General features: G+C 45.8%; 1 protein-coding gene across 1 annotated transcript in view; it reads right to left on the reverse strand.

The window, feature by feature from the left end:
• IMPA2 (inositol monophosphatase 2) overlaps positions 1-27,507 on the reverse strand; it is a 46,968-nt gene that overhangs the window by 6,425 nt on the left and 13,036 nt on the right. Inside the window, exons 2-5 of the mRNA XM_058556796.1 lie at positions 23,594-23,727; positions 14,579-14,683; positions 11,943-11,988; positions 9,779-9,887 (exon numbers count right to left, since the gene is read on the reverse strand). Of these exons, the coding sequence (XP_058412779.1) occupies positions 9,779-9,887; positions 11,943-11,988; positions 14,579-14,683; positions 23,594-23,727 (394 nt within the window). The remainder of the gene's footprint in view (positions 1-9,778; positions 9,888-11,942; positions 11,989-14,578; positions 14,684-23,593; positions 23,728-27,507) is intronic.

Here is a 27,507-nt window from a genome sequence, read left to right on the forward strand (position 1 = left end):
TGCCCTTGTTTCACAGATGGGGAAACCAAACCTAGAGAAGTGATCTGTTATGAGGTTGTACAGCTTTTAAGCAGAGAGGCCCAGACTTAAACTCAAGCTTGTCTGGTGATTATGTGAAAGAAAGGGTTTCTTCCCATGGCTTTTTTTTTTGGTGAGGAATTTGGCCTTGAGCTAACATCTGTTGCCAATCTTCCTCTTTTTGTTTGAGAAAGATTGTCCCTGAGCTAAGATCTGTGCCAATCTTCCTCTATTTTGTATGGGGGACGCCGCAACAGCATGGCTTGATGACCGGTGTATAGATCCTTGCCCAGGATCTAAACCCGCAAAACCTGGGCCGCCAAAGCAGAGCACGTGAACTTAACCACTACACCACAGGGCCAGCCCCAATCTTCCCATAGCTTTTAAGTTTGTGAAAAGATACCTCTGTATCCAATACCTTCTTCTTCTAGCTGCACCATATCCATTCTTTCTCACCGTTGCTAATCTATTTTTTTTGCAAATGAAATCAAGAATAGAGTAAAAAGGAAGTCTGAGTGCTGCCACCTACAGGCAAATGCTTTCTACTGTTTTATTTTGCCCCAGATAAGGAAAAAAAGATAAAAATTACAATCCCCTCTACTTAATATCGTCTTATTATTTCCGACTAGTTATCCACAATTACTATGACTTTTGCATTTTATTATTCTTTATCCTATATTTATTATAATATTTTAGCTCTTAATGAAACACTAATATATATTTTTTTTTTTTTTTTTTTTTTTTGTGAGGAGATCAGCCCTGAGCTAACATCCGCCAATCCTCCTCCTTTTTTTGCTGAGGAAGACGGCCCTGGGCTAACATCGGTGCCCATCTTCCTCCACTTTATATGGGACGCTGCCACAGCATGGCTTACCAAGCAGTGCGTCGGTGCGCGCCCGGGATCCGAACCAGCGAACCCCGGGCCGCCATAGCGGAGCGCGCGCACTTAACTGCTTGCGCCACCGGGCCAGCCCCAAAACACTAATATATTTTTTTAATTTAAAATATTCTGGGCCGGCCCCGTGGCTTAGCGGTTAAGTGCGCGCGCTCCGCTACTGGTGGCCTGGGTTCGGATCCCGGGCGTGCACCGACGCACCGCTTCTCCGGCCTGGCCATGCTGAGGCCGCGTCCCACATGCAGCAACTGAAAGGATGTGCAGCTGTGACATGCAACTATCTACAGGGGCTTTGGGGGAAAAATAAATAAATAAAATCTTAAAAAAAAAAAAAAATTTAAAATATTCTGTGATTCATGGGTGTGTGTGGGGGAATGGTGAATTATTGCTTAATGGGTACAGAGTTTCTATTTGGAGTGATAATTTTGGAAATAGTAGTAATGGTTGCACAACATTGTGAATGTCATTAATGTCACTGAATTGTACACTTAAAAATAGTTAAAATGGCAAGTTTTATGTTATATATATTTTACAACAATAAAAAAACACCTAATGGATTTTAAAGTAGGGCATCTCTGTATACTCTTTCAATAAACAGATTTTGGGGTGAAAAAAACAATAGTCTGCTAATAGACTTCCAACAGTTTGAAAACCCTCTTTGTGGTTGAGCAAAGTTAAACACTCAGAGTATCAGAGTCGTGTTGTCTTAAGAGAAATTTTACAACTTAAAGGTAAGAGAAGCAAGTCATTTGTATCCACTGAAATATGTGCTCATGGAGAAAGAGGCGACTCTGCTTTACAGTCTGGAAAATACCCGCTATGAACACAGGCTGGTTTTGCGGAATGCAGAACCCTCGTGACAACATTTATACCAGCAGGTATTTTTATACATATGTCCTAATTCTTTCAGACTTCTTACAGACCGTTAAGAGCTATTCGTATGAAAATAAAATTTAACTTTATTTAACCTAAAAATATAGGTACTGGACAGAACAAAGGTTGGTGGTTGCTGGAGGGCTGGGGAGAGGGGGTGGGGGGTGAGCGCTTACCAGGGACGGGTTTTACCTCGGAGCGATGCGAAGGAAAGCATTGGGGATGTACTGACTGGTGCTGAATTTTTACTTTAAAATGGGTAACTTTATGTTATTTGACTTTCACTTCAATATATTATTTTAAAAAACAAACAAGTAATTTAGGGGGAAAAAACGTACTGTTTAGAATCGTGGGAAAGACAGAATTGGAAACCTATGTAACAGCCACGTAGTTTTTAACCTCTCCAAATCCTCTCTGATGAAAACAGACAGAAGTAGAGAGCAAAAGACGAAACTATACACATCAGCTACAAAAAAACTACATCCACAAAGTATATCCAAACCCCAGGACACAAGTGGGTGGGGCAAACCTCCAAAAGCTACAAAACCACATGGCATCAGGAGGAAGAGAGAAGCATCAAGCAACTGTTGGACCTAAGAACAGGAGAACCTCAAAATCACCCACAGACACCCACTGGAAACCAGCTCAGGCCAGTGTGAGAGGAGCACAGACTGAGAGGGGCCGTGTACACATCGGTTCCGGGATCCCTGCTATGGGGTGTGGGGTAAGGTCTGAAGGGAGGAAGCTGACCAGCCCCATGACCTGTCATAGCCAAATGAGCAGGACCTCTTAGGGCAGGACACAGCACTGTGCAGAAACTTATGGGAGTGAATTCCAAATTCACTAGACAGGAATAATAGGGGTAAAGAGAAGATCCAGATAACAGTGAAGGAGGGGGAACACAGACAACAAAATCTAATGTCAAGGCCAATTTTTGAACACTTCACATAAACAACAGAAGAGGGAGCTCTAGAGCCATGAAACTACAAAAAATGTCCAGAACTTGTTCCCTACCCTCCATGCCTCCAAAGTTCAGAGCAGATTTCTAGTACAAATAAGTAATTAAAAAGAATCATGGTTGAAATCCACACACCATTATCATAAGAAAAAAGAGACTCAGGAGCAGAATAACATCTCTGCAGTCGATCAAATGCCAGAAAGATTTGTCCACAAAACTGAAGTAGCTTTATGTAAAAGAAATAAAGAGTATATGGAATGAAATCTTACTAATTGCAACAACATGGATGGGCATTATGCTAAGTGAAATAAGTCAAGACAGAGAAAGACAAATACTGTATGATTTCACTTATATGTGGAATCTAAAACAAACAACAACAAAAGCCAAGCTCATAGATACAGAGAAGAGATTGCTGGTTGCCGGGGTGGGGGCAGGGGAGGGTTGGGAGATGGGCGAACAAGTGAAGGGGGTCAAAAGGTACAGACTTCCAGTTATAAAATAAGTCAGTCCTGGCGATATAATGTACAGCATGGTGACCATAGTGAATAATAATACCATACCGCATATTTGAAAGTTGCTAAGAGAGATCTTAAAAGTCCTCATCACAAGAAAAAAATTTTGTAACTATGTGTGGTGATGGATGTCAACTAGACTTACTGTGGTGATCATTTCACAAAATATACAAATATCAAATCATTATGTTGTACACCTGAAATAATATGATGTCACATGTAAAGTATACCTCAATTAAAAAAAGAAATGAGGAATATATGAAAGAACAGTGTAACTCAAAGTAAAGGTGACAGAACTTAAGAATTAGAAAAGAAAACATTTCAAGATGTTTAACAAACAAAAACAAAACAAGCAGATTAAACTAAAGGAACACAGAATGAATAAACCCAATAGACTGCACTTTACAAGAAACAGAGGATGAAGGAGCAAATTTTTAAAAATAAAAAAATTGGTGGAAAAGGTAAAAAGAATTCAAGAGAAAGTGACATATAAACAAGGTAAGCAGAGAAGACCCAACATGCATATAATAGGAGACCCAGAACACAAAAAACTAAGCAATAGAATTTGGAAATGAACAAATACTAAAAACTATAATTCAAGAAAACTCTTCAGAAATTAAAAAAAAAAGGACTTGAAATTACTATTGAAAGGGCACACCATGTACCTAGGAAAACTGACTCAGAAGAAACAATATTTTATGAAAATTACTGTACTCTACAGAAAAAGAAAAAAATCCTTTCAGCATTCAGGCAAAAAACCAAAGTCCCACATAAGGGAAAGAGAATCTAATTGTCTTTAGACTTTTCGACAATGTAGTTATGCTAGATGAAAGAGACAATTTAAGACAGTCACCACAAGAAAGTGTGAGCCATGGGTTTTATTACCAGAAAAATGGATTTTTCAAGTATAAAGGCCACTGATAAACTTTAACGAACGTATAAGAACTCAGGAAACACTGTTCCTGTGAGCCCTTCCTAAGAAATCAAACGGGCAAGTTCTCAAAATGTGGTCCCTGAACCTCTTTCAGGAATCTGTGCAGTTAAAACAATTTTCATAATAATACTAAGACATTATTTGCTCTTTGCACTGTGTTAACATTTGCACAATGAGTGGACAAAGCAAGGCAGAGCAATGCCCCTTCTAGTAGTCACTGCAAACTTCTCTGCGACACTCACATAACAAGTCAGTTTTACTTAAGAATGATGAAGCGGTAAAAATTACTCATTGTATTAAATCTTGAACCCTAAGTACATGTCTTTTGAATATTCTGTGTGATGAGATGGGAAGTGCACATAGAAAACTTAGATAAACTACAGTTATTCAGAGTTGGGTATTTGAAGGCATTTTCTTGAAAATGAAAGAAGTGAGCCCATCACTTCAATTGCCAAGGTTGTCAATGATAAAATTCAAGGTTTCAAGCGGAAATTAGAATTTGGGAAGACTTGTATCCATCACTGAAAGCTTGACACCTTCCCAGCACTTAAAGATTTCTTATAAAAAGAGTGGTGATATTAATTAATATGACTTTTTAAAGTATTTTAAGATGAACTATGTCAACATTTGAAAGAGCTTGATAATCTCACTGATCCCATATTTTCCAAATGACTGATGCATGATGTTACAAAATCATCCGTGAGCAAAAGATCCATTCAAATAGGAGACAGCCTAATGGATTTCAATGTAACTGAGCAGAAAAAAACTTATTGATATGTCATTAGACAACCCATTGCACCTAACCTTTAAGAAACCACCACTTCTTGAGTTTTGGTGTGGCATCAAAGAAGAATATCCTCAATTATCTGAAAAGTCTATTAAAATATTCCTCATTCCTCCCTTTTCCAACCACTTACCTGTGTAAGGTCAGATTTTCTTCACACATCAAGATAATGTATTACAACAGATTGAATACAGAAGCAGATATGAGAATCTAGTTGTCTTCTATTACAACAGACATTAAGGAAGTTTGGAAAAAATGTAAAACAATGCCACTCTTCTCATGAAAAATTGTTTTGTTTTGGAAAATCTGGTTGTTTCCCACGGAAATATATTATTCATGTTAACACAATGAGCTTTTTTTATTTTAAAAATAAATTAATAAGTATTTTTAAAATGTGTTTAAATTTCTAATACAAAAATATCAATAGATACAACTTAAACAAAAGCTCTTTGGGGCCTTCAATAATTTTTTCAAGAGTATAAATTGGTCCTAAGATCAAAATTGAGAAATGCCATACCAGTGAATGAGCTCCCACAACCAAAACGAATGGAGAAACAGCAACGTAAAGGACTGGTGGTGGATATTAAATTTACATTTACCTTGGAACCAAGACGAAATACTAAATGATAGTTTTAGGGTGAGAGCATGGCACACAATGGCTGGCTGCTCTGCCAATGCACATACCATGCAACCATCCAAAATTGGAAAGATACCGAGGAGAGGACGTGACAAGGAGAATAAGCTTGCCAACTGTGTTGTAGTTACTAAGAGTCAAAGGGTATCATTTTTTAATCATGTACTAGAGCATCTGAGACGGGAAGAAGAGGTTACAAGCTAAGTTTAGTATTACTGATAACATAGAACCAACAGACAATAACCCAAAAAAGAGAGGACTAGGGATATTATATAAAATTTTTAATATAAAGGAAATTATTAGAATAAAAATATAAACCTTTCTAAATACCAAAATGAAGAATAGTAGCAAACAAAACAGCTGCTTATTTAAAAAAACACACCTAAGATAAACAATGGAATGAGAGCCTTTTTTAAATGGTTCTCTCCAGGGGGTGGGAGAGAATGGGGTAAAAGGCAGGATGGAAGCCGAGCCTCTGTGAATCTACTTCGTTTTACAGATTTGACTTTGGAACAAAGTACTTTTTTTTTTTACATAATTACAAAATAAAACCAATTTTTAAAAAAGTAATCCTTCTAGGGGCCGGCCCGGTGGCGCAAGCGGTTAAGTGCGCGCGCTCCGCTGCGGCGGCCCGGGGTTCGCTGGTTCGGATCCCGGGCGTGCACCGACGCACTGCTTGGTAAGCCATGCTGTGGCGGCGTCCCATATAAAGTGGAGGAAGATGGGCACAGATGTTAGCCCAGGGCCGTCTTCCTCAGCAAAAAAAGAGGAGGATTGGCGGATGTTAGCTCAGGGCTGATCTCCTCACAAAAAAAAAAAAAAAAAAAAAAAAAAAAAAAGTAATCCTTCTAAATTAAAAATAAAGTGAAACAAATGAATCTAAGTGATTATCCTCAGTTGGTGGCGTAACAAAGGGAACCAAGAACCACTTCAGAGGCTCACAGCCGCCTGACTCCAGATCCCAGCGGGATGTTTGCTATGGACGAAAAGAACTCCAAAAAGACAAAGCAATGCAAAAAACTCCTTCAAGTTACATTTGCTAATTATTTGTTGAAAGTAGGGTTAGTGTGTTTATTCTGAAACTGATGTGTGTGGGTTGTGGGATAAAGCAAACAAGTGACTGTGACATTATTACATTTATCATTCCTGGTGTCACGTGCACTAGGGGGCAGAGGAGACAGAGATGGAAGAGTTAAGTAGAGAACCTCGTAGTCATACATGTGAATCAGGAACACCAGTATAAACTCATGATGAATTTTATATTTAAAAACAATTTATTTCCTAGCTCTGTCCACTGAAAAAGCCTAGCAACAAAGCCTGACCCAGGAGCCACACGGCCCCCTGGACCCCAGAGTGTGGCCTGGAAAGGCCGTTTTCCATAAGATGAGACAAGTAGGAATTTGAACACTGACTGTGATTTCAGGAATGATTGCTAATTTTTGGAGGACTATGATATCGGTATTGTGATTGTTTTTCAAAGAATCGTTTGTACATTTTTTAGATACATACTGAAATACTGACTAGAAAGGGATATTATATCTGGGATTTGTACTGGGGAGTTGTTTGGGGTGGTGGGAGTCGGGTGGGGTATGGATGAAGCAGGACTGGCCATGAGTTGACAATATGGGACACATGATGGGTCACATGGGTTCACTGTACTTTTTGTATCTACTCGGTACACGTTTTAAGTTTGCATGGTGGAATTTGCAGAAAAAGCTACCTTGAAATTCTGGCCTCCATCTAATCCTTTACCCCTAACCAGCGTAGTTTTGTTTTATTCGTTAATTTGTGAGTTGAAGACATTTCAGAAAGGTGTAATAGGAACAGGAAAAGAGAAAGCAAAGAAAGCAAGGAGAGAAAAATTAGTGGTGGTTGTTTAAATGACGGTTTCCTCCAGAAATGCATCCTGATTTTAACAACGGGCTATAACTGATTGAGCCTGTGGAAGACTCAAGTTTCTTCTTTGATAACGACTCTCATTTTTGGGTCGTTATCAAAGATTTTTGGGTACTACGTAATAGGGACTTTCCTGAGTGCTTTCTCTACATAATTTTATTTAATCCTCACAGCTACCACATCCCACTTTATAGATGAGGACTGAGGTTCGGAGAGGCTAACTGACCAGTCACAGCATCGAAAGGTGGCAGAATCGGGATTTGAAACCAGGTCTGTACCGCACCTGGCGACTGTGCTGCTGAAGAGCGTGCTCCACCACCCCCCGCGGAAACCTAGCCACCCACCAAATAGACAACAGCCAGGCTGAAAACACACTGGACTTTGTGAGTCAGATTTTTTAAAAAATCACCAGTGAGCTTTGGAACATGAGCAATTCTGAGAGAAATGTGAACCACAGCCTCGTTGTAGGGAGGGGTTGTGACATGTGAGCAATGAATGCTTGGGGGACGGGAGGGCCTACAACAGGCCAGACACAGTGGTGACCCAGAGTCCCTGCCCACATGGGTGAGACAAGCGGGGCCGGGCGGGTGGTCTGAGAGCCCCACTAAGGACGTGAAGCTGCCATACATGACTAAGCCACGCAGGCAGCCGACCAGGAAGCCAAGTACGTATGAATAGAGCTGAGTGTTATAATCAAATGGAATATAGAGCAAAGTTCACCTAAGCGTGTTTAATAACATGCTTCCTCACTACTGAGTTACACAATTCAGCTTGAGCGGTTACCTCTTGGCATGTGTAGCTGTAATTAATGCTACTTTTTACATAGCCAAACAAAACATTTCTGGGAGAGGGAGAAACAGGGGCAGGGCTGGAAGCTGTTCTGGAAGCTCTCTGTGATTCAGAAGCAGTAACTGCTCACTGTGTCCTGCTGGTCCCACCTCTGTCTGAAGCCTCCTGTGACCTTCTCCCCTTACCCGGGCATGCTCACGACTCTCCTGGGCCTCCAGGGAGCCTCCTCAGTCTCCCCATGGTCCTGCCCCATCCATCCTTCACCTGGTGGTAAGTCATCTCCCTAGCAGCCCAGCTGATCACTGGGTCACGGTGCTGCCCCACAAGGCTCCTGCTGCGCACTCTCCCCTCCCTCCAGCCCCAGGCTCCTGCACGGCACTGCTCTCACTGGGACCAGATCATAGCTGGAGGAGCAGCTGGGGGGCAGGGACTCACCTTACTCCTCTCATTGCCTCTGAGGCCATCTAGGCACAAATGTGTCACCCAGGGAAGAAGAAAAGGCAGAGTAGAGACAGTGAATAAAGGGTGCTAGGAAACGAATTTTAAACAGAGAGCCTGGAAATGGGTACAGAGGGGAGGCAGTAAGGAAGGCAGAGGAAGCTCAGAGGGGCAAGTGTTGACACCCACAGATTGAAGCCGTGATGGGGGCAGATACCTCGTAATGTCCCACTTCACGGGGTTAGCAATTAGCAGGAACTGTGCTTTCTAACCTTTTCAGACTCAAATATGGACATTAGGGAGCTTTTCAAGTTTCCTCCTAATCCAGTGCTTCTTGTCTGGGGCTCTTTTATTTCTGGCTTGCATTTTTCTGTCCCCTACAGTACCTGTCCCACAAGGCGATAAAATATCACTAATCAGCGTGAGATGCCAAAAAGAGTGAAAAACCTGAACTGCATATTATTAGCAATATATAGTTACACGCAGTTTAAGTATAACAGTAGCTCCTTTATAAAAGCTACTGGATGTCCTCGAGGTTCTGCTTTAGCAATAACGACAGTGGAACATCTGTGGTGCGTGAAAACATCGCCTATTTACACGCCTCTTTCCCGCAGCCATCTGTCTTCTCACAGAAGCTGAAGCCAACTGCAGTTCGTCCACATCCAGGAGCCAGAGTCTGCACCTGGAGATTGACCTTAACCCAGATGCTCTGAGGGCCACAGAAGATCCCTGACTCTGCCCTTGGCCTTGAACTCAGTTCTGCTAGAGACCAAATCCTAACTGGTGACTGGATTTCGTTTAGCATTAAAGATGAAAGATGTGAGTGCAAAACAGAATGAGACTATTTAAAGCTCCTGGCCACATTTACAAAAACATTAAGATACAGAACTGGCTCGACTTCCAGTTCATCAGGGACATGATGTCCCTAAAGAGATTGAACCCTCAGCAGGAGATTTCCACCACCGTCTCATAGAATGATGACTTTTGGCATTTTCCATACACATTTTTCAATGTGAAATGAACTGAGACAAGCCACGTGAAGCCCACCTGTCTCCCTGGAGACCCGGAGTTGCTGGCCATTGCAGAAGGCCCCCTGGCCCCTCCGGCCCGTGTACAGCCGCTCCTCTGTGCAGTGGTAAATCACTCCAAATTCGAGCTGTAGGACACAGGGGCAGGACAGAAAACAAACTCGGTTCACTCACTTGACACAGAAAGTAACACACAATTCAAAGGGGAAGGTGCTCCAGATGTTACAGCTGCTGCAAGCACAACGTGATACAAATGGCCTTTCAAAAGGGAATTGAAAAATCAGCATCTAGATTCAAAACTAGGTCTGGACATAAAGCTAACTTTCTCTTTTTAAATAACTATATTTAAAAATATATTAAAACTATATTAAAAATTAACATCATAATCAAGCATTAATAAGTAAAAGTTATTGAAAATGCTTAATTCTTTACATAGCCCTCTTTTTTCTCTTTTTCTGGGGTGAGTCTAATCCAACCCCACAAAAAACCCTCAAAACTGCTGATGTGTGAAGAATTAAGAATGCATCTTTAAAGCCAACAGAATCACAGAACCCAAGGACAGCCCCAGGAAGAGAGAGGTGGTCACCAAAGAGGGGCTCATCCCTGAGCCGGCGGCTCCCTCAACAGCAGGCAGACAGCACACAGCAGGTGACAAAGGCCCCGGACGACAGTCTCCCAGGAAGGCACGGTAGAAAGAAGAGGCGTGCATGGAAACCATGCTGCCTTCCTCCCCACACATTTCTGTTGCCTTTCCTCTACCCGCTGCTCGTGCAGGGTTAATAATGGCTAGTGTGCTTGGTTGGGGGCTTAGCCAAGCGTCCGTCTCTCTGGAAAATGAAGACAGACCCAGGCCAAATGCCTTAGGAACATCTCGGCCAGCCCGGGGTGAGCACAACCACAGTGGAATGGACTCCCTGGCCTGCAGGAATGGGGTTTATTTCTGGGGAGGATCGCTCGGTCAGCACTCACAGAGAGCCTACACTTTCCAGCAATACTTATCTGTCCTTCCTGCTCCCTTCCCACTGCCCTAGCTTTCACAGGGTTCCCAAATCCGGGTCAGTCCTAGAACCCCGCTGGCCTCTGAGACCCTGTGGTGCGGGCCTTGCAGCCCTGGGGCCGGCAGGCGGCCGGGAGGCCTCTGCTGGCAGGAAGGAAGGGTGAGGAAGGGTGGGACGCTCCCCTTGACGAGGGGCCCTCCACTACAAGCCGGAACCCCCTGTGTGCAGTCACACACACCAGACCCAGCACAGGCGGCCGGCCTCGCCATTGTGACTTTGCCATTGAGACCTTGCCGGCTGCAGCATTTTTGTCCCCCACCCCCACCCCACCCACATGAGGTCATAAGCATCACCCACTGAGCTTACGGCTCAACCTCCCACTCCGTCTCTATGACAACCTTTAACAGAGAAACAAGTGAGCAATTAACTAACTCCTTAACCAAATTTCAATATTAAAGTTCTCACTTATCTTCAACATAAGTACTTTCACACAGGTATAAACTTCTCAGTTTCCATACTAGGGAGTCTGCTAACATTGAGGATTAAGATGAGAAAACAGCGTTCTAAAGGAAGATTGTCTCTGAAAAACACCGAGCCCCAGTCCTATGTAAATAAAACTGTAGTAATTACAAAGAAATTAAGGCTTTTCCTAAGTGTTACTGCCTTTTATGCAGGTCCTATAATATTGCTTAGTTCCGAGGATCTATGGGAATCCTGAAACAGCCACGTTCTCATCCTAACAGCTAGAGGAGATAAAGAAGAATTAATAGAATATTAGGATTAAAAATGTCCTCCAAAAATAGGAGTTCCTTTTGAGTGTGACTAGATCACACGCCCCAGGGGTCAGATGGAGACTAACTCGGACCATTTGCTCAGAACTTCCCCCTCCACAGCAGCGTCACAAAAAGACCACAGTGGAAACAAGGGCCAGCCATGGTGGGGTGAGGGCCGGCCATGGAGCCCCAAACCTACACACCCCCAAACAGGTTTGCATTTGTTTACTTCCTCAGATTTGAAAAACACATACTTGGATTTACTAGTCATGATTAAGGCACATGACAAAGAGAGAAAAACAGGAATGTAGAGGTTGAAACCAAACAGGAAGATGACTAAAGGAAGCCTGGAGCCCTGGGGACCCCAACGGGTTTGGGGGCCGTTGGCCCTGGGGCCCCACCCACCACGCACCTCTTGGTTCACAGCAAATCCAATGCTTACTGCCACAGTTGGAAATCTGCAAAAGAAAACAGAATGGTTTCCGCTCTAAAACATAACTGGTCTTTACCAACATGGAAACTCTTAGGAGTCTCTGTGTGGCTGTGTAGCATCGTCACTCAAGGCAAAGAAGGACCTTTCTAGGGCCGGCCCCGTGGCTTAGCGGTTAAGTGCGCGCGCTCCGCTGCTGGCGGCCCGGGTTTGGATCCCGGGTGCGCACCGACGCGCCGCTTCTCTGGCCGTGCTGGGGCCGCGTCCCACATGCAGCAGCTGGAAGGATGTGCAGCTATAACATACAACTATCTACTGGGGCTTTGGGGGGGAAAATAAATAAATAAAAAACAAAAAAAAAAACTTAAAAAAAAAAAAAAAGAAGGACCTTTCTACAGTGTGAGTGTGTTTGCTTTTTTAAAAAACTACTTCCCACAATTTCACTAACTGCTTTCAAAGACAAACAGGTTTAGCTGACCATGTTGTAAGACAGTCGACCCAGAAAGAAAGCAGTATTCTGAAAATCACGTAAGATTGATGTAATTCAACAATGACCATCCAGTACCCAATTGAGAGAGATTTTAATAATCAGCTTTCTGGTTCTGAGAGACGGCCAAAAAGGGCAGACCTATGTCCCAGGCGGGGTGAGAGGGCCCCCAGGAGGTACCATTGCAGGCCCCAGGCCACAGCCTCCACCTAGAGGCCAGGTCTGGGTGACAACGACACCCCTCCTCGTCCCGTCTCCTGCGTGAGCTCCCAAGCAGCCAAGAGCAGGCACGGGTCATGGCAGTGGAAGGCCAGTTGTGATGTCGCAGTTTGCTTGGGGTTTGATTTTGTGATTTTGTTGTTGCTGCTCCACATCTTCAAAATAAACTCTCTTTTATGTGAAGATCATCAGAGCTTAACAACAAGTAGGAACAAGGGAAGCCTGGGTACTGCTAACTTACAGGAAAACTATGAAACCAGTCATACACGGACCTGAGCCCTGAGCGAGGTGGCAGCCACGTGCACTGCCATCACCAGTGGCTGGCTTACGACTAAGTACACCATGCGCCAGGCTCGGCTTTAGTTCCAACTCTCGGAAGCACTCTCTTCCACTTGCTTTAGTCCCGACTCTGCTGGACACAGAATGAACAGGCCATACCTGAACTGCAGAGGCCAAAGGCTTCCAGATGTCTTTAGGCCACGAGGATTGCTACAGCTGTGGCCCTCAGTGGTGTTCTAGAACTGTAAGGGTCAGTACCACAGCTTCTTTTCCAAATAATGCCCTTCTGCAAGTTGTGTCTCTGGATCCACATTCCCCTCGGCCCTGGGGCCACCAAAGCCACGAAAGACACTCAGGTGGACGTGTGGCCTTCACCATACAACGAGGCTCAGCCACCCTGCCCCCACAAGCACACTGGAATGACGAGCAAGACAGAGTAACAGGCGCTCCATTGAGCAAAGCACACCTGAGAGGGAGACCTGTGATTCCACGTGAACTCCCCAGGGGAGCGTCACACTTGAGGTAAAACTGTCGTCTAGTGACCCTGTTGCTATCACCAGATGGCACTATTCCATTGCCTCAAAAGGGCCACCTGTGTGGGCATGACTGACTGAATTCTCAAGACAACCCACTTTAAGAAAAGGGTGATGATTAACATGATACATTGGAATTACTTTACATACTTGCAAACAAACCTACCACTTGAGGCAAAACATAGAGGACAGCACGAAAAGCGAACCCCGTAACCTGGCTCTGCTCACACTTTCTCACTTGAAGTAAGGAACCGGACTGTTTCCTAGTTATCTACAGTAGAGGTCCAGCTGTGCTGGCATGGCCTTCGAGCTTGTGGGGAATGCAGATCCACAGGCCACCCCAACCGACTGAATGGGGGCCTGGGGCTGGGCCAGGAACCTGTGTGAACCAGCTTTCCGGGGGCTCTACATGTGTTCAAGTCAGAGAACCACCCTCTGTGGAAATCACATCACTTTCTGTGCCCTTGGGTCCCCAGACTAGCCAGTACAGCTCTGACACCCACCCCACTAGTCAGAGCTTCTGGGGCCAGGGCCACGTCTCTGCCACCTTCCTGAGCTCTTCAGCTCACTTCCCCTCCCCCGAGAGCCCCTGTGACCTTAAAACCTACTGCTTTTTGGCTGCCGTTTGCCCAGTCAGATAAGGCCCAGCCAGCTGCCAGTGGGTTCCTCATCCCGTCTCATGGTGACATGAGGTTTGCTCCCGTCTCTGAAGACAGCTCTGGAACGTCACCCCTCACGTGCCACTGTCTACACCTCGTGTTCCTGCAGCTGCTGAGCCACACACGCTTGTTTTAACCCCGCTTGTTTCTCCAGGGGGCCTCCTCAAGGGGTCTTTCTTAATTCAACCAAACATTTTAAAGATAACAAACACAACGGTTTTTACACAAGTGCAGATTTCCCACATGTTCTGAGAGTATCTCACACATGGAAAATCTTATTTTAAAAATATCAAGACTTGATCACCTTTTTGATGAGACTATAAACCTACTAGAGGTTTGTTTATATACTTCTGTCTCAAAAAACACTGCTTTGGAAAAGACCCAGTCTTGGAGAAGAGAACAGTTTAGGCTCTAGAATGAGGGTGGCCCTCACATGCTCACCTGTGCACAAAGTTGCAGGTGCCGTCAATGGGGTCAACGATCCAGGTGGGGCTGGGGGTGAGCACGCACTTGGCCCCGGCGGCCGCAGCCTCTTCTGCAATGAACCTGTAGTGGGCAGGAGCTCAGCCTGAGAAAACGCACCAAGAACTCAAGACAAAGCGCTTCAAACTGCTCGGTCCCGTCACAGACAAAGCAGACACAGTGAAGAGATTTCATTATGGCTTCTCGGGTCAAAATGACGCAGAGTCTGTAAGACCTTCTGCTTTTCCATCTGTCTGCTAGTCTACTTACGCAGCAGGATTCAGAAAACGCAAAGTAACATCTCGATTCAGGAGTTGTGGAAAAGCAGCAGGGAGAAACACAAGAATGAAGAACACTGGGGACAGATCTGATAAAGCAAAGCTATGTTCTGCTTTAACTTGAGTCTGGAGGAGAGAAGGCCGAGGACAGACGAGAGAAGAGCACGAGGACACTGGCCAGGGCGCAAGGCCCAGGACTTGGGTTCAGCTCTCCACTAGCAGGGCTGTGGCCTGAGGCAGACTGCTTCACTGGACCTGAGGGAAGGCATTAAAAGTGACCCACAGCTGACATGTCCCAGGTCTGTACCCAGCTGGCCTCCCCCTGAACTGCAGACAAGGTGACAACTGCATCCATGTGTACCCACCCCCATCATTCGGGCTCCATGGGAGCTGACAGGTCTCCGCAGAGGCCCTCTCTACCCGGGTCTCTGGCCTAGGAGCCCCGGGCAGGCCACACCTATGGGGCACTCCTGCCCCCTGAGAACCCAAGAGAAAGGAGAAAGCGCGAGGAGAGTGAAGGTAGGATACTCGCCCGCTCCCTCTCTTCGAGTGCCCCCCACTCACCAGGGAAAGCCTCCACTCCTCCCTTCTCCTCCAGGCTCTGATACCCCCCATCAGCCTGCTCCCAGCCCCAGGCGTGCACCACAGTACTGGGCCTCATTCCTGGCCCCTCCTTTGTAACGAGTTCTCCGTAGACAAGCCCTCCTGGAACTACCCTCGCTTGAGTGGGCCATCTCTTTCCTGTTAGGAATCTGAACAAGACAACCAACATCTCAAAATTAACCTGCACAAAAGGGAGCTCCCGGGTGTCTCCATTCACGTCTATCTCAGCAAAGGGCACTGCCAGGTACCCAGCTGCTCAGACCGAAAACTAGGGAAGCATCCTTAATTATTCTCTCTTGTCCTCCTCCCTCCCATAACCAGCCACACAGGCTCAGCACAGCTCAGTGAGGATCATTAGGCAGTGGTTTGTGCATCACAGCCACCGCCTACAAGCTGGGGTCCCTGCAGAGCGGGCCTCTGCCTACACCTCCTGGAGGTGATCTCAGGAGTGAAGAACATATTCCACCTAAAGCAGACAGGATGGGGCTTGGCACACAGAATGCTCGGTACCTGCTCTTTATTGTCTTGGAACACACTCAGGGTCACCAAGGGTAGGGCCTCTGCCCTGTGCACTGCCTTGTCACCAGGACCTGTCTATGACAGGCACCGAGCAAACATCTGTTTTATGCGTGACTACAAGGCCTTACAGAGGGGTTTTCTACTAGGTTCTCATGCATGGCCACATCTGTACTAGACGAAAATGGAGACAAGAAGATAATACATTTTTACCAAGAAGGAAGAATGAGTGAAAAACAAGAAATGCTTCATGTCCTACTGATGGCACTTGGTGTGTTGTCAATCATGGTCATCAGGCAGCTGTTTAGCCCGTGAAGAGGTCAGAGCGTGGGGCAGGTTGCTCCCTCTCAGCCTCAAGGCATCCCTGGAAACCACTTTCCCCAGAGGAACCACATGTCCTAAGATATGGCATCAATGAACTGCAGATAAGACTGACATCACAGTATAAATGAAAAGATTGAAAATGGAAACCTCTGTAACTGCTCTGCAATAAAGGAGCCACTAGCCACATGTGGCTGTTTAAGTTTAAATAATTTAAACTAAATAAAATTTTAAAAAATTAAAAAGTCAGTTTCTTAGTCTCACTAGCCACATTTCAAGTGCTCACTAGTCACATGGGCTAGAGGCTAGCACAGTGGACAGTGCAGACAGAATGTTTCTGTCACTGCAGGAGGTTCTGTGGGCCAGTGCTGTCCTCGTCTGTAACACTGTGAAATAACAAGTGCCTTGCATTCTGATGTCACTTTTCAGTCGACACAGTGCTGTCATATACACTGTAATTCATCTGGTCCCCCAACAACTCTGGGCCCATCATTTCCATTTCACAGACTATGAAATTCATGCTCAACAGGCACACACAGTCATTATAAATTACCTGAAATACATCAGTGTATATGATGAGTGCACATATATCATTTTCAGGTTGGTGTTTCCACCCCCTCCTCCCCACCCACCATGGTCCCCTGGAGACACCAATGCAGAAGCAGGCAAAGCACTGGAGTTGGAAAACACTGTGTGAGACACCTGAGAAACCCACACCCTAAAAAATCGCAGCCGTGCAGAGAAAGCCTGGGTAAACACAACCTGCCCCCAGAAGCTTACAATCTAGCGGGCAGACCAGATGCAGTGGACTCTGGTTCCTTGCATCTGTCTGCTCTGCATCCCCTTCTCCTGCGGGAAATGCCTCCCTACCATCATTCCCCTCCACGGGCTTTTGGATCATTTGGGTCACGGGATCCAGGCAGGCGAGTCTAGAGGGAACAAACAGTGTGGTGAAAGACACGAAATCAGGGCAGCCAGGCCGGGCAGGGTGCGGCCAGGCGGTGAGGCCCGAACTCCTGACTACAGCAGAAATGCAGGTGATGTGCATAAAGAATCTCTCCACTCGCTGATGATGGTACATGGCATTAACTCTGCCAGTTTTCTTAGCCAAAGACTCAAAGAATTAAATCTGTTTTCAATGGCTTCTTCTGTAGCTACATGATTTTCCTCCGCTGAAATGGCTTGCGATTATGTTTTTAAAGAAAAGTGTCCACACCCTAAAAACACACACATACAAGGACCAAGTGCCAAAGCTTCAACTGGGCACAAGGTCGATAAAGCAGTGAGAGGACATTACTAAGGTCAAGAAAGGAATGGAAATGACTCACCTACAAAGATCAGTTCCCACGAAACTGAGGAGGAATGTGGAGTTTTTTTCCTTTTTAAACCTGATTTTAAGTGGGAAGCTGGTACGTACTCGAGTTGGAGGGGAAGTTGCTGGGGTCTCCTGGAAGGAAGAGGAAGAGCCTCTCACAGGACTGACTTCTAACACGCGTGCCAGAGAGCACAGCCCACAGCGCAAAGGTCTGCACTCGGCCCTCCGGGGGCGCTCTCAGGACACGCGGGGCCACATCAGCCGATGTAGGGGAGAGTCTATGGGCTTCACCAAGCAGCTTGCTCTGCGGCTGCCCCAATCATGCTTCCCTTGACACAGCTTTTGTTCTGCACAGCGTTTCTCAGGGGAATAACTCAAAGCGCCCACATGGAGCCCTGGACTTGCTTAGCAGTTGACTGTTCACGCCCGAGAGTTCTCCTCCTCTTTACCCAGCTGCCTGAGTGAAAGGAGATGAAGAAGATCCACCACCTCCCCCCTCACTGCCTGCCTGTGGGCGGCACTCTGAGGAAGGGGTCCACGGGACCTCGTGGGACCACGTCTACTCTTCAGGCACCAAATACACCTCCCTGGTATGTGGGGAGGGATGTAGAGTTTTTATTCACTTAAACCTGATTTTCCTTGTATGGGAAGCTAATACCTACAGAATGGGAGAGAACATTCTTCAGCTCTCTGCAGATGGAGTGGGGACATCAACTTGGACAAACGGAAGTATGAAATAATAGAGACCTTAATAAAAGCATTGGAACATCTATATAAAATCCATAACACTGGGCCGGCCCTGTGGCTTAGCGGTTAAGTGCGCGCACTCTGCTACTGGCGGCCCGCCGTTCGGATCCTGGGCGTGCACCGACGCACTGCTTCTCCGGCCATGCTGAGGCAGCGTCCCACATACGGCAACTAGAAGGATGTGCAACTGTGACATACAACTATCTACTGGGGCCTTGGGGGGGGGGGAAGGAGGAGGATTGGCAATAGATGTTAGCTCAGAGCTGGTCTTCCTCAGCAAAAAGAGGAGGATTAGCATGGATGTTAGCTCAGGGCTGATCTTCCTCACAAAAAAAAATAAAATAAAATAAAATAAAATAAAATAAAATCCATAACACCAATAGAAAAAAAACAATGCACGTGACTAAATTTATGGAGCTCAAGGGACATTTCATAAGCCTGTCTAATGTACAGGAGGAAAAGAGCAGCTGGTGGTAAGGTTAAAAGTATGGTAACAAATTAGAACGATACATTCTGCTGCATAATTTAACTACTTTCCTTTTTTTCCTAATAGTTGTAACAAAATCTCCTTATAATTTTGATGGCCAAGTGCATCTAGGCCTTTTTTTCCTGATTAGTGTGTTTATCCTGTGATAAGGTCAGGATCACCTTTCAGTCCACCAAGGAGCCAGGTGACGTTCCTAGGCCTCACCTTCTCAAGCCACAGCCCGACCCCCGCCAGCATCACAGCAGACATAGCACCCAGAACAAAACACAGTGGGAAAACAACCGAAAGCAAGCGTCCAGCTGGCGGTGGCCAGGAACACATTTTTTCCAAGTCCAGGGCACACTAGACACACTGCAGGGCACAGGGGTCACCATGATGGACAAGGCCATGTCCCTACAAGGGGGACCCAGACCCGGGCAGAGGAGGCAGCTGTGCATACGGAGCAGCTCAAGCGGCTGTCCTCCTGCCTCTGCCTGTGCCACCCAGACAAAAGGGACAAGGACGGGCTGTGTATGAACACGGTTCAGTGAGGCTACCGAATATCTTCAGTCGCTAAACTTGGATCTCACTCAAAATCATCACTGAAAACAGGTTTAGGCACCAACAAAGGCAGGCCTGGCTGGAGACTGAGCTAACGTGGTCAATGCCCACACTGTCTTCAAAGACCTGACCTGTGACACGCTCACCTTGACCTGCTGGTCTGCTTTCTGTCATTATCACTGTAGGTCAGCACTAGTGTTGGAGCCGCAGGGATGGCCCTGGCAGGGCCCCGCATTCCCAGGTGAGGAGACTGAGACTCTGAGAAGTGGAGGGATTTGCCGCAGCTGAGGGCAGAAGCAAGTCTAAACCTTACTATTCTTTGATTCAGTCTACGCCTGTCTTTCAGATTGGGAATCCAGACTTCGGGTTTCACAAGTGAGTAAAATAAAATACTAAAACCAGGGAGCCTACATCAGCTTGTTTCTTATTTTATTAAAAATAAAATAGTTGCAGGGCTGACCCAGTGGCATAGTGGTTAAGTTCGCCCACTCTGCTTCGGTGGCCCGGGGTTAGCAGGTTTGGATCCCAGGAGTGGACCTAGGCACCACTATCAAGCCATGCTGTGGTGGCATCCCATACACAAAATAGAGGAAGATGGGTACAGATGTTAGCTCAGGGCTAATACTCCTCAGCAAAAAGAAGAAGACAAGCAATGGACACTAGCTCAGGGCCGATCTTCCTCAAAAAAGGAGGAAGATCCAGACACCAAAAACCAAAAAAAATAATAAAATAAGTAAAATAAAATAGTTGCACTCTATCTTTTAATATTGTTTCATGAAAGTCTAAAAATGAGGAAGAGCATAAGTTCGAAATGAAAGTCGCTCCTAAAAAGGATGATAGGCAACCTTATGCTAACTTATTGTTTAAGGGAGATACTTAAATACTCTGAAAGCAGAAAAATTACAACATACTATTTTATTTTACAACATGTATGCAATTTTTCTCATCACAAATTTATCAATTTGTCTATGATCTAAAATACAATTAGGGCTGGCCCCGTGGCTTAGCGGCTAAGTGCACGTGCTCCGCTACTGGCAGCCCAGGTTTGGATCCTGGGTGCGCACCGACGCACCGCTTCTCCGGCTATGCTGAGGCCGCGTCCCACATACAGCAACCAGAAGGATGTGCAACTGTGACATACAACTATCTACTGGGGCTTTGGGGAAAAAAAACGAGCAGGATTGGCAATAGATCTTAGCTCAGAGCCGGTCTTGCTCAGCAAAAAGAGGAGGATTAGCACGGATGTTAGCTCAGAGCTGATCTTCCTCACAAAAAATAAAATAAAATAAAATACAATTAAATGCCCCCAAATTCTGGTGCTTTCTTTTAAATCTTAGTCATTGGCAAAAAAACAAACTTGACATATATTTGTTGAAAAATTATTTCATCTTTTTGAATTTTCTAGGCAAACTGAGCAGAGAGTAGGAGCAGTGACATCCAGCCTTTGGCCTCATCCCGACACTGTGTTCAGGGCCACGAAGGAAGTGGTGGCAAAGGGCTGGGGGCTGACCACAGGGCAACCAAATCTTGAGCCTCACAGCGTGGCTGGCGCTAGCTTCTGGACTGCAGTTTGGGAACCACTGCTCTAAATCACCGATTCCTGGTCAGATGTGGCATCTGCATCTCCCAGGGCTTTTTCAGAGATGGAGGCCTGATATTAGCACGTTGGACAAGTTCCCAGGTGGGCCTGATGTACATCCTAGGTAGGGTCCACTGCTCTGGGCCGACACATTGACATTTATCTTGTGATACACAGCAATGAATATTTATTTATTATTATTATTATTTGTGTGTGTGTGTGTGTGCGCGCACGCGTGTGTGTGAGAGAAAGATTGGCCCTGAGTTAACATGTGCGCCAATCGTCCTCTATTTTGTATATGGGACGCCGCCACAGCATGACATGATGAGCGGTGTGTAGGTCCACATCCAGGATCCGAACCCGCAAACCCTGGGCCACCAAAGCAGAGCGCACGAAATTAACCACTATGCCAGCAGGCCAGCCTCTTAATTTTTTTTTTTTTTTATTGAGGTAGCACTGGTTTATAACAGTATATAAATTTCAGGTGTACATCATTATGCTTTGATTTCTGTGTAGACTACATCATGTTCACCACCCAAAGACTAATTACCATCCATCGCCATACACATTCAAGTCTTTAATCCATTTTGAGTTAATTTTTGTGTATGGTATAACATAATGGTCTACTTTCATTCTTTTGCATGTGACTGTCCAGTTTTCCCAACATCATTTATTGAAGAGACTTTCCTTTCTCCATTGTATGTTCTTGGCTCCCTTGTCGAAAAGTAGCTGTCCATAGATGTGTGGGTTTATTTCTGGGCTCTCAATTCTATCCCATTGATCTGTGTCTGTTTTTGTGCCAGTACCATGCTGTTTTGATTACTATAGCTTTGCAGTATATTTTGAAATCAGGGAATGTGATACCTCCAGCTTTGTTCTTTTATTCTCAGGATCCTTTGGCTATTCTGTGTCTTTTGTTGTTCCACATAAATTTTAGGATTCTTTGTTCTATTTCTGTGAAAAAATGTCTTTGGAACTTTGGTAGGGATTACAGCAATGAATATTTAAATTTACCTCATACAAAAGGAACCCACCATACTGATATCATAGTGGATCCAAACCACGAGCAACTGCTGTCCACACATACAAGAGGGCGGGCGATTTGAGAATTTGGTTTGTCAGAGTAATCTGACTGAAAAACGCCAGAAGCCCTGATAATGCCATTATGCCTAGTCTTGCAGTGCCCTCAAGGCCTTTACCAGGACCCTACTCGGCTGGGCCAGCCCTCACTTCTGTCATAGCCACCTGGACCGATCTCACCAAAACCTTGGGTACCAAAATAGTTCCTCAATCAGAAACAGCTGGTTGGTTACTGTAGCCTTTTTCCTCTCAAAGACTAAAAGCAATCTATATAGTCCTTTTGACATTGCCATTTAATTTAGATTTAAACGATTTTAAAAGTTAAATAATCATAAGCATTTTAGAGCTTATAAATGTAACAGATGTCAAGGATCCCGACTTCACTGAATAAGGAAATAGGAAATAATAGATGCTCAAACACACAGGTTGTCAACAAAACAAACACAACATATTGGCAGAGAGAATTTCTAAGGGAGAGTTGGTGACCTTGAGATAACCTAACCAGTTAGAAGGAAACAACAGGGGAAAAAGGGGGGTAAATTTGAACACTGGTTTGTCCTTTCCTTCACTTAATTATTCACAGTGAAAAAAAGCTACGGCGCCTACCCTGTGCTAGATGGATGCTGAGGGAGACTGCCTATGTGTTTCTGCCGCATAAGTACAAACATGGAATCTGACCTTTACAATGATCTATACCCAGAAATCCAACAACTGGTATTTCAGCTTTAGCAATTCTCCATAAGGAAAGAAAGAGACCCCTTGCATCCAAGGCAGTGGTTTTCAAACTCTGTTTTGCAGAAATCTGGGGGTGAGGGAGGGGCCTGAGGAGCCCCCAGAGCTCAAGGAGAGTCTTCCTCTAGGGTCTAAGGCTCCCTTGGAACTAGGTGCAAAATGCTGTGTAAATATTTGAACTTTTCCGAGGAAAAGATTAATAGCTTGCATCAGCTTCTCCACACAGTGATCTCAAAAGGGTTAAGAACTTCTGCTCTAGAAAAGAGCAAGGTGGGATCCTCATAAGGGCCTTCCCTGTCGCACGCTTTGGCCTGGCGAGGGGAGAATGCGTCACTGAATACCAGCAGGGGCACACCATCAGGCGGTGGACCTGGGTCCACGCAGCTGATGGCGCCATTCTGGGTCACATCCTTCTTGGAAAGTCTGCGTGGGGCCACCGAGCAGACACAGGCTGCTAGGGGACACTAATGCTTCAAATTCTTCCAGAAATACGCAAAGTGGCTTAGTAGAGGGAAGGAGGGCGCTCCCCCCGAGCATGCGTTGTGGAAAGTGGAGCCTTTTCACTGTCTGTAATGTAATATATTGACATGAGGGTTGTCAAGATGATAGTAAAAGGAATGAAAACTAGGCCCTGTTTGTTTACCATGCAGTCGAAGTATCAGGGGGCAGGCCATGAGGCTTCCTGTTTTATGTCTGCCCCCATGACCAATGGTGCAGCCTCTGGGGTTGGACCCTGGCCGTCTTCATGAACAGGGCAATGTGTTACTGGGATGTTTTCCCTGAGAAATACACGTACCTATGCGAAGGAAACCTCTTCTGCAGCTCAGAAATAATTAAATCTTCCACAAGGTGATCCGTTTCTGTCACAAGATCCGCAGCTGATGTTTTTGTTGAAACATGTTTTTCCTCAGAAAGGGCTTTTCTGATGATCTGAAATAAAAGTACGAGAGGTCGGTTAAGCTGACAAGCATTCTCCTCCCCCAGACAAATGAGCTCTCCCCTCCTGTGGGGCCAACTCTGAATTTGGCGTGCGTTGGGGAGGTGCAGTGAGCGTGCGTCTGTGGATCACTGACTTCCATCGTGACAGGCCTTCAGGAAATATTACACCCAAGCCTTTCTGTTTGGGTTTCTAGTGAGCCTTAACTTCTACTCTTCTTTTTACAAGACAGACTTACTTGTTGAAGTTACTTTGTCCTACCTATGGGACAATTTTTCTTTGAGGGAAAAGAAACACATAGTGGTCTTTTTTTTTTTTGTGAGGAAGATCAGCCCTGAGCTAACATCCATGCCAACCCTCCTCTTTTTGCTGAGGAAGACTGGCCCTGAGCTAACATCTATTGCCAATCCGCCTCCTTTTTTTTCCCTTTTTCTCCCCAAAGCCCCAGTAGATAGTTGTATGTCATAGCTACACATCCTTCTAGTTGCTGTATGTGGGACGCCGCCTCAGCATGGCCGGAGAAGTGGTGCGTCGGTGCACGCCTGGGATCCGAACCCGGGCCGCCAGTGGCGGAGTGCGCGCACTTAATGGCTAAGCCACGGGGCCGGCCCCCACGTAGTGGTCTTGAAGAGCACAGAACTTCATCCAATGTAAAATGAGGTAACATACCTTTCCCCCACAGAGTCCCATGAATTTGAATTTATGAGATTTCAGTGTAAAAACTTCTCCCTAATTCACTTTACGAATCATATGAAACGGAATATGTCTTTGAACCCAGATGACAAATGTTCAAACTGAGACAGCTGGGAAAGCTAAAATGTACTTCAAGGACACAAAGCCAGGCTCTCCTTGCTGCTCTGGGTCAGGGCATCACTGACTGTCCAGGGGGCACATGCACATGAACCGGCTTTGGTGCCAAGCATCCTCCCTGAGCCCACAGGGCTGAGCTCTCAGGCGGCTCCACAGTGTGTGAGCTGCCAGCACATCCGGTCTAAACCCACTGCGGCTAAATATAGGGCCGAGGAACAGAGGGCACCAGATCTCCAGTACCTCCCACCAGGCCTAATCCAGCTCCAGGAACCCCTGGGAGACCCAAACAGGAAGGCGTGTGGAGTGGTTAATCAGTCACAGGACACTTCGGGAAGGATCAGTTCTATTTTGTGAAATAAAAAGCACCCCTACCCCAGCGTGGGCCTTTCTTCTTCATTTCTGTCCACTGTAACAACTCGATGTCTCCCTTACCATGTGACATTTCAGGACACCTAAAAACCACTTCAGACCTTTCCTCCAAAACTGGCTACCACTGCAAGATCCTGCATTTCCTTCCAAAGCACCATCAATCGCTCAGCTACTCAGACTTGACATCCTTTCCCCATCATGATATTTATTCTCCAACCTTAGATAAGCGTTTCCTGAGTGCCCTTCCCTGTCCAGCCTGTGCTATGCACTAACAGTGCTGAAGGGGAGGAGGGCAGACGAGATTCACCCAGAGTCTGCAGAGAGGAGGAGATGCTCACGTGGACTTTTAAAGAATAAGCAGGAGAACCCCCTAGACATGGAGCAGGTCCCCTTCTTATGTTTCTCACATAGTCCCCCATCCTAGTGCTGGCCCAAATAATACTGAGCCTAGACAGGTTTTGTTTGTTTTTTCCGTCTTGGTTGCAAAGATAACAGATACATATTACAGAAAATTTGGAGCATAATGTATTTTGTAAATACTATAAAAGACAAGGCATAGCAGTCACGTATGATCCATTAACTAAAGACAGTCTCATTCATCTTTCTGGGCAGCCACCTGGGGCCTTCCTGTCCCTTCTATTTGCAACATCCTGTTCATCACTATCAGGTTAATCTTCAAACACCAGTTTACACAGCAAGCTTTCACCAAATGAACCTCCACAGGTTCCTCGTTTATAAATTTCAAACTCCTCAAATCTAGCTCATGTAGCACCTGCCCCGTCCTCCAGGAATCTCTAAATTATGAGCTAGTCCAGACCTCCTGTCCACAGGTCATTTGGCAGGGAGCTTGTATCTTGCATGGCAATTCAGTGTGGGTGTGGGGGTGGATGGAGTCTATGTGGTATGTAGATATGGTTTATATGTGTGTAGCGTGTGTGATGTGTATGTAACGTGTGGTAGAGTGTGTGTGCAGTTTATGTGGTGCGTGTGGGGGTATGGTGTGTGTGTATGCATGGTATGTGTGTATGGTTTACATGTGTTTGTGGTTACATGTATGGGTGGGGTATGTATGCATATAGTTAGGGAGGAGGAGAGAGGAAGGTACCCTAACCAGAGGGCACACCACCAGAGCTTCTCAAACTTTAATGTACGTGAGTGACCTGGGGACTTGTCGAAGTGAAGACTGGTTGAGGAGGTGTGGGTTTTGGGGTCTTTGCATATTTCTGACAAGTTCTGTCATGACACCAATGCTGGGGGCCACATTTGAGGGCAGCAGTGGCTGGAGCAAGTTCTCAAACCCCAGAGTAAGGAAGGGTGTTCAGGAGGCTGGGATGGTCCGACTGGGCACCACACGTGAGTCCTGGGCCTTCTCCCTGAGAGGACACAGGCTTCCTTTTACACTTCCCCCTATTCTCACCTGTGTGGTAAGCATTCACATAATTAAAGGCCATGATTCCAACCATCTACCTTGTAGTCTGCATGCAGAAGCTGGATTGATGATTTTTAAACATAGATCAGCTTGCATCACTTTAACGCTTAGAACTACCCAATGGCTTCCCATTGCTCTTAGAACAAAGCCCTAGATCCCACATGACCAGGCCCTCCCCGCCACCAATCTCACCTCCCACAGGCCACCCCCACGCTCACTCTCCTTCCACCACCCTGGTTTTCTGGCTGATCCTAACCAAATTCGTTTCTGCCCCAGGGATTGATAGTTTCTGGTCCTTCTGTCTAGAAACTTCTCACCATCTGCAATCATCTTGTTTGTTTTGCTGTTGATGGTATGCCTCTCCCCACCAGCACACGAGCTCCAGGAGAGCAGAGTGCGCTCTCTTTTGTTCCCTGCCACTCTCCTAGCATCTACTCTACATGTGGCACAGAGTAGGTGCACAAAATTCTTTGAATCATGAATCAAATACACTTCAGACAGTTTGAATAGATTCTGCGCCATTTTCTCCAACCAGCTCACTGACCACCTTGGTCTTTTTGTTTTGCTTCATTGTTTTTTGTCCTGTTAAAAAGCTCTGATGTGGGCCGGCCCCGTGGCTTAGCGGTTAGGTGCGCGCGCTCCGCTGCTGGCGGCCCGGGTTCGGATCCCGGGCGTGCACCAACGCGCCGCTTCTACGGCCATGCTGAGGCCGCTTCCCACGTACAGCAACTAGAAGGATGTGCAGCTATGACATACAACTATCTACTGGGGCTTTGGGGGAAAAAATAAATAAATAAAATTATTAAAAAAAAAAAAAAGTTCTGATGTGCTTCAAGGCTGTCACCCTCTAGCCACCATCCACTAGTCCTACCTCCTGGAGCCAGCGTGAATCCGCCTCATGGCACACAAACCCATTCTCCACACCACATCCAGATGAGCTTGCTAAAACCCTGATCTTAATCATGCATCTCCCCAACATAAAGCAATTCATGGCTCCCTATTACTCCAAGGATAAAGTCAAAACCCCTGAAGGTGGCATACCTTGTAGCCCAGATAATTTGACCGCCAGTCTCGTCTTCTTCCTTTTAGGAACAGAAGCCCCAAGTCTACAAAGGCAGAGCCACCTCGGCAGTCACCTCTGCCTCTAGTGCAGGTAGGTGTGGCC

This window comes from Diceros bicornis, chromosome 16 (genome assembly GCF_020826845.1).
Source record: "Diceros bicornis minor isolate mBicDic1 chromosome 16, mDicBic1.mat.cur, whole genome shotgun sequence".
NCBI classification, from domain to species: Eukaryota; Metazoa; Chordata; class Mammalia; order Perissodactyla; family Rhinocerotidae; genus Diceros; species Diceros bicornis.